Here is a 7081-nt window from a genome sequence, read left to right as displayed (position 1 = left end):
TTTTGCAATCTCACTATAACTGCCTCACGTTTTGTGGCGCTGCATGGCATAAAGAATTAGAGAAATTATTTTTTCTTTTGTGTGAGAGGGACATTTGAATGTATTCAGGCTTTGGGTTTTGAGTGGTTTTCTCCCTACTACTTTTTGTACTACTTTTTTTGAAAGTGAATTTCCTCCTAGTTGTCTTCGCGTGTGGATGTAAACTTGTTAAGCTGAACAATATTAAATCTTGGTGTTCTGTTTGATTGAGTTATTTTATTATATTTTCTTCTGCTTTATTGGGATCCTAAAATTATTTTATCACAACACTGACTTTGAAGTGTTCTGGAGCATGCTAGTTTGGCATGGTAAAAAATTTCTTGTACTCTTTAATTTTATGGCTTGCTATTAGAATAAGGTTGTATACTAAAAAAAATTGGTTGCTATTGGCTTACGGTAAGAGATGGAATGTGTATTATGTGGGTTGGGTGAGGAGAATCATTAATATTAATAATTTATTGTTTGCTGCCCATTTTCATAAAGTATTTAGTATAATGTTTGTAATAAATGTAATATTCATTGGGCTCGTAGGAAATAAGAGGGGTTTGTTCCATAGATGGCCTTCTGCTTCATAGGCAAATATTTTTCTCTTCATTTTAGTTAGAATTAATTAGGATAATTGTTATAGTATACATGCATTCTCTATGGTGTGTGAAAAATGCTAAATTGTTTCAGAGGAGAAACATATTCCGAGTGCATTGTTTCGAAGACTATAAATGTTTTAGATTAGATCCAAAGTAAACTCCTTTAAGATTCTTCCGTTAATCGCTTTTTAATTGGGTTTTGGAATTTTTTTAATGTGATCTTTTAGTTTTGCTTGTTCATGTATGCCTCATTCTAAGCACTTGCTTGTATAGTTTCCTTATGCCTTTTAGGCCGTCTTGTTTTAGGGGTTCGTCATGGAATTTTATTTTATTTTTTGTTCTTATTGAATTTCTTCAATAAATTCTTATTTTTTATATATATATAGATTGTGATCTTTTGATTAAAATTAGGCTTTATTGATGTTTGTGGGAGCTATTTTTGTGGAATCCTCTTACAAGTAGAAACGCTATTTCTTATGCTTTGTTTGTTTTGACGTAAAATGTTTCCCGTCGTAAATTTTTTTTAACAAAATCATTTTTTCAGAAAAAATAGTTTTCCTGAAAATATTTTTCTGTGTTTGGCTCGTAAGAAAAAAAATTACCAACGGCGAAAACCATCGGTGACAAAATTCCAGTGATTGTGGTTGAAATCCAGCAACACTAGACAGATTCTTTCGCCGACCAGCAAAATTCCGACTAGTTTCACCGGAATCTGGAACAGTGTAGCCGGATTCTAGAGAAACTGGCCAGGAATCTGGCTATACTGGCTAGATTCTGGCTTCTATTGCAAGATTCCGGTGACAGGGCCGGAATCTGGCGCAAATGGCCAGATTCCAGCCACTTTTGCTGGAATCACCATAATCTGGCTACTATTGCCGTATTCCAACTATAGTGGCTGAAATACGACGCAAATGGCTAGATTGCGGCACCGATCAGCTGGATTTCAGTGCCCAAAATTTAGAAACCTTCAGCTCAAATTTTGGCCGCCAACAAACTCCAATGTCTGGCAATGGCGAATTCCCATAAACGTGCATGCAATAATTAAAAGTTAAAATTCAGAAAATGATTTACGATTTTAAAAATTAAAGAAGTTTTTTCTGTCAAACTAAAAAAATTATTTTTGTTGATCATCATTTTCGGTTACACCAAACATCGAAAAATCTTGAAAAATATTTTATAGAAATTTTTTTACACCCAAACAAGTAGAGCATTAATATTTTCATTTGTTGGCGTTGGCCTTGAGTAAACAAATATATATATATATATATATATATATGTGTGTGTGTGTGTGTGTGTGTGTGTGTGTGTGTGTGTGTGTGTGTGCGCGCGCGCACGCGCCTATATGTTAAGTGTAATTGTCTTAAAAGTAAGATTAGAAATAACGCTTTTATCTTACTACTATTTTATTTTGTTGATGTGGTAGTGTCAATCAGCCTATCACGTCAGTATGGTAAAAATAAGATAAAAATATAGTTTCTAATGTAACTATTATCTTAATTATTGTGTGAATAGTTATAGTTAGTATAGTTTTTAATTTTCATTCAAGATCAATTTTGTATACAAGAGGTATAAAAAAAAAAATGTATATAATGTATATGCAAATGTCATTTTTCTTATCATATTTAATTGAGTATAATGTATAAACTTCAGTGTATGAGGATTTCCTGAAATTAGATTATGTAGTAACTTCCCTTAATTTTTTATTTTATTTTATTTAAGAAATTATGTTATTTTTTTCTTTTCTATTCAAATAAACTCTAGCTTTCCTTATCATTTTTTTTATACCATTTAAATATTATTTCAAATCAATGCTAAAAGAAGGAAAGATGAAAGAAAAAGCTTTTTCTTTTTTTTTTTTCTTTTTTTTTTTTAAGTAAATTAAGGATAAGAGAAGTTAAAGTACTTTCCTAAATTTTGGAAAGCATGTAGCTTTCCCTTGATTTAGGGAAGCAAAGGGTCTAGTCCAAGTGGGTTTTTGTGAATTTTCTTATTTTTATAAAATATAAAAAATTTAAAAAATTTGCTGCTAGCGCTCGAATTTAGTGTCGTTTTGCTTACCATATTTGTGTGTCCACAATATATATTGCAAGATGCATTGTATGAGGCTCTCTTGAAATTAAATTGTCCAAATTTTATTAAAATTTGGACAGTCTAGCTGAGGGAGGTTGCTAGGCCCCTTTGACCAACAAGTGTAGCCCCTCTCATAGACTGCTCAAAGTCTAATTTCAGTAATTCCAATCCTACTGTACCTTCAAAAGACAATTCTGCTAATTGATCTTGCTGTTAAGCTAATTTCTTCCACCCTAACTCAAATCTTCCAAAAAGAAAAAAAAAAAAGAAAAAAAAAAAAGAAGAAAAGAAAAGAAAAGAAAAGTTTATTGCTGTGCTGATGCACCTAGTTTACCAAAAAGTAAGCATCTTTTTGCACAGGAAATTATGACTCCCTTGACTACTATGCCCTTGAGGGCGACTTTACATCGACAGTGTCAACTTTAGAAAGGCTGCTTCAAATTTAATTAATCAGATTGAACATAAATACACACATTAGTGAGGGGCAGGTTGGTCAATGGCGCCCTCCTCCCTCGCTGTTCAGAAGATCTTTTTTACAAGAGAGATTCTAAAACGGTGGTGTGGGAGACTGACAAGAATAGGGAGCTTACGTGTACCCGGCCTGTATTTTTTTGCATGCAAAGCAAAAAATTTTACTGTGTGTTTGAATTATGAGACTGCTTTTGTTTCCTTGTGGGGATGTTCTTCTGGAGCCCATGGCTGCTTGTGGGATCAAGTTTCAAGCGTCGTGATTGGCTCTCTCTCTCTCTCTCTCCCTCTCTCTGAAGAAGAAGTTCAATAAGGATGATGATATACAAGAATACCTGTTGAAGATGATCGAAAGCATAGAAAGAAAGAGAGAGAGAAAGCTGGTGATAGAAAAAAGCTGAAAGTTTAAAAGCTAATTAGAAAAGAAAAGAAAGCTAAGGTAACCGAAAGGGGAGAGCTTTTTTTTCTTCCTCTATGTCCTAGCAGGGCAGTAGGCAAGTCTTCTAGCTGTATCTTCTCTCTGACCCACCTCTCTCTCCTTAGTTATCACTTATTATTATTAACCTTTATTTAGAAAGTGTGGGAGGGGGTGATTGCTTTCCTTCTTAGGCTTATATTAATCACACAAAAGAGAAAGTGAGAAAAATTCACCCATGTTAGGCAATAACTCTTCCTCCTCACTCCCTTCTTCTGAGCCATTTTCTTGCTTAGAAAACGGTAATAGCAACAAGAGGAAAAGACGGCCGGCAGGAACTCCAGGTATATCTATAGGGATATTCATATATATTCTGATATTCATATGATGTTTTTGTATATGTTCGTTTTCGTTTAAGCTATGTTGTTCTGAATTATTCTCTGGCGCCGCAGATCCGGATGCCGAAGTGGTCTCTCTCTCGCCGAAAACGCTGTTGGAATCGGATCGTTATGTGTGCGAGATCTGTAACCAGGGATTTCAGAGAGACCAGAACCTTCAGATGCATCGGCGGAGGCACAAGGTGCCGTGGAAGTTGCTAAAGAGAGAGAATCCGGTGGTGAAGAAGCGAGTTTTCGTTTGCCCAGAGCCGAGCTGCTTGCACCACGATCCCTGCCACGCGCTGGGTGATCTTGTTGGGATAAAGAAGCATTTCAGGAGGAAGCATAGCAATCACAAGCAATGGGTCTGTGAGAAATGCTCCAAAGGTTATGCTGTTCAATCCGATTACAAAGCCCATCTCAAAACCTGCGGCACTAGAGGCCATTCTTGTGATTGTGGCCGTGTTTTCTCAAGGTTTAATTTAATCTCGTGGCCTTTTTCTTATTAATAAACTGAAATTGATCTGTATTTGATTTTTGGGTTTCTGGGTTTTATTCTTTTCTACCTTCTTCGATCTTCATCCCCATAATAACCATGATCATGAATTGAACTAGTTCTGGATCCCTTTTCTTAAACTTGGGTTTTGACTCAAAAAGGGCAAAAAAGTATTGTTTAAAAAAAAAGTTTGGCTTTGACTGATGGAACCTTAATCCAATTTTTAACAACTGTTTTTGACAGTTGAACACATTTCCCAAAGATCAGTTTCTGTTGGTCATAGAGCAGTTGGTTTCGAATCCTATCGGCAAGCCAACACCCAAAACAGTTTCTCTCCTTCGTTACTATCTACTTTATCCCACTGTATATCTCCTGTTCTTTCTTTCCATTTTTTTTTTTGTTTCCTTTTCGCTAAGCAACATTATTTTTCTCCGGTGGGTGATATGGACCGTATGGAATACATCTGTACCATATTTAATTCATATATATATATATATATATATATATATATATCCTTCCATATCAATCCCATGGTCGATTCTTTGTCAAAATGTCCATTTATGTATATATTTTTTGTACTTTATTTTTCTTTTAGTATGATAATTAATGATCACTTGATCTATTCCGACCAAATCCTTTTGAGTAGTTCCATGCTTTTCTTTTGCTGCTACGTGTATATAGAATCATAGAAATATGTTTAGTATTAGTTTAATATACATAAACCAATGTACTTGAATGGCTCTTTTGTGCCTTTTAGGGTGGAAAGTTTCATAGAGCACCAAGATGCCTGTAGCATGGGTCGTCTCCGGCATGAATCACAAGCACTCCAGCCAGCATGCTTGTCTCGGACGGCATCAAGTCCAAGCCCATCCAGCGACACAAATTTCAGCACAGCTCCTTGGCCAGCCGCTTTAGTAATGCCAAAGCTAACACAACCTCCAGAAACCACCTTCTTGAAGAACCCTACTGTGCCAAACTACCACAATCTGGACCTTCAGCTCTCAACCACATCGAACTCCAATATTGATGCTGCGGCCTCGGTTTCTCCTAAAAGAGATGACAATCATTCCACCCATCTTCAGCTCTCCATTGGGTCGTGTGAATTTGGAGAGAAAAATGAATCAAACAGAAACTCCCCCAAGGAGAGCATTACGTCAAGGCTGAAAGAACAAGCCCGCGAACAGCTGAGGCTAGCCATAGCGGAGAAGACATACGCTGAAGAGGCTAGGCAGCAAGCTAAGCGGCAGATTGATATGGCAGAACAGGAGTTTGCAAATGCAAAGAGAATCAGGCAACAAGCTCAGGCTGAATTAGACAAGGCACAGGCTCTGAAGGACCACGCAATCAAGCAAGTCACCTCCACTATTCTTCAAATCACCTGCCACGCTTGCAAGCAGCAATTTCAAGCGGTTGCTTCCGATGAGAACTCTCTGGTGTTGAGTTACATGTCCGCCATAACAACAGAAGGTGAAGTGGAGAACGATATCCATCGAACTGATCATCTTGCAAAATCAGCTAACCCTTAACTAGATCTCTCTCTCTCTCTATTTTTCTTTTCTTCTATCTATTTACCAAGATATACCAAGTGATGGTGTTGCTATTGTGGTTGATCAATTATCTCAGGTTGATTAGAAAAAGAGTGTTGTTGTATCTTGCAATTTATGTGATGTTATTTGTTCATTAATTTGGTAAATGCAGACTATCATAATGGTTATTTTGATTTAAGCTTTTCCCCCCCCACTATAGTTTGATATGCATGTTAATGGTGTGTAGGTTATCTCAACTCATACTGCAACTATTTCATTGAATGAGCTCATTTTTCTATACGTCAGCTTTTTCTTGTGTTAGATTTTGTCTCGACTATATAGTGATCTTCGTTGCCCAAAATTAAGTTGGTCAGGCAATGGATAGGGTGAAATATTATTTAATAGACTTTGCAGTAAAAATTAGTTTTTGATTGAGTAAAAGTTTATAAAAAAATTATAAAATTAAGAAATAAATTTTACTATCATATTATTTTAGTTGTATATAGGTAATATAACAATATATTAAATAACATTTGAATGTTGATGACCCTAACCCCCCCCAAGCATTAAAGAGTTGTACTGACCAAAATTAACCTGTACATATGGACAGAGAGAGTGTGTGGGTCCTTTGCCACTGCGGTTCTCTGGACTGGTATAAATGCGAATAAAAAGCACCATGTTTTTCAGTGCCAGTGTTGTAAGGGGTTAAAGACAAGCTCAGTCGTCGCTCTCAAAGGTCTGCAGAGACAGACACAAACAAACTCTATTCATGATTTCCTTCACATCTCTCGCTCTCACATAAGAATCAGCGCCAAGGCAGTGCGTGCAGAGGAAGAGCAGCATCTTTCCTAATAAGCAGAGACCATTCAAAGCTTTTGGGGTTGGAAGTAAATGTTTCTTCATGCTCGTGTGGTTCCTGTTATCTTTCATGGCTAGAGCCATGACAAAAGGCAAACGGAAAGCCAAAGTCATGGCTCGTGAGTACATTGAATGGTCTTTCTCCAATTTCTTTGCCTTTTTTTTCTTGGGCCATGTGGAGCTTCTTCAACCTTCAATGCTGTTTCCAGGGGTAATACTGGGGAGAACGGAAATTTGGCTGTACAGTG

At 36.5% G+C, this 7081-nt stretch overlaps 1 protein-coding gene across 1 annotated transcript; it reads left to right on the top strand.

Moving 5' to 3' along the window:
* Window positions 1–3320: 3320 nt before the first annotated feature.
* On the top strand, window positions 3321–6179 carry LOC133867440 (zinc finger protein SHOOT GRAVITROPISM 5-like). The gene is made up of 3 exons (XM_062304206.1): window positions 3321–3920; window positions 4029–4428; window positions 5207–6179. The coding sequence occupies exons 1-3, from the start codon at window positions 3815–3817 to the stop codon at window positions 5973–5975; spliced, it is 1275 nt and encodes a 424-aa protein (XP_062160190.1). The 5' UTR covers window positions 3321–3814; the 3' UTR covers window positions 5976–6179.
* The last annotated feature ends 902 nt before the right edge of the window (window positions 6180–7081 follow it).

This window comes from Alnus glutinosa, chromosome 4 (assembly GCF_958979055.1).
Source record: "Alnus glutinosa chromosome 4, dhAlnGlut1.1, whole genome shotgun sequence".
Lineage (NCBI taxonomy): Eukaryota > Viridiplantae > Streptophyta > Magnoliopsida > Fagales > Betulaceae > Alnus > Alnus glutinosa.
Note: the sequence above shows the minus strand (reverse complement) of the source record. Positions and strands in the feature narration are given on the sequence as shown.

Bases quoted from the DNA above. Each gene is read 5' to 3' on its own strand.
- LOC133867440 (XM_062304206.1), top strand. From the start codon at position 3,815: ATGTTAGGCAATAACTCTTCCTCCTCACTCCCTTCTTCTGAGCCATTT. The intron at 3,921-4,028 runs GTATATCTATAG...CTGGCGCCGCAG, and splicing joins ACGGCCGGCAGGAACTCCAG to ATCCGGATGCCGAAGTGGTC. The intron at 4,429-5,206 runs GTTTAATTTAAT...TGTGCCTTTTAG, and splicing joins TGTGGCCGTGTTTTCTCAAG to GGTGGAAAGTTTCATAGAGC.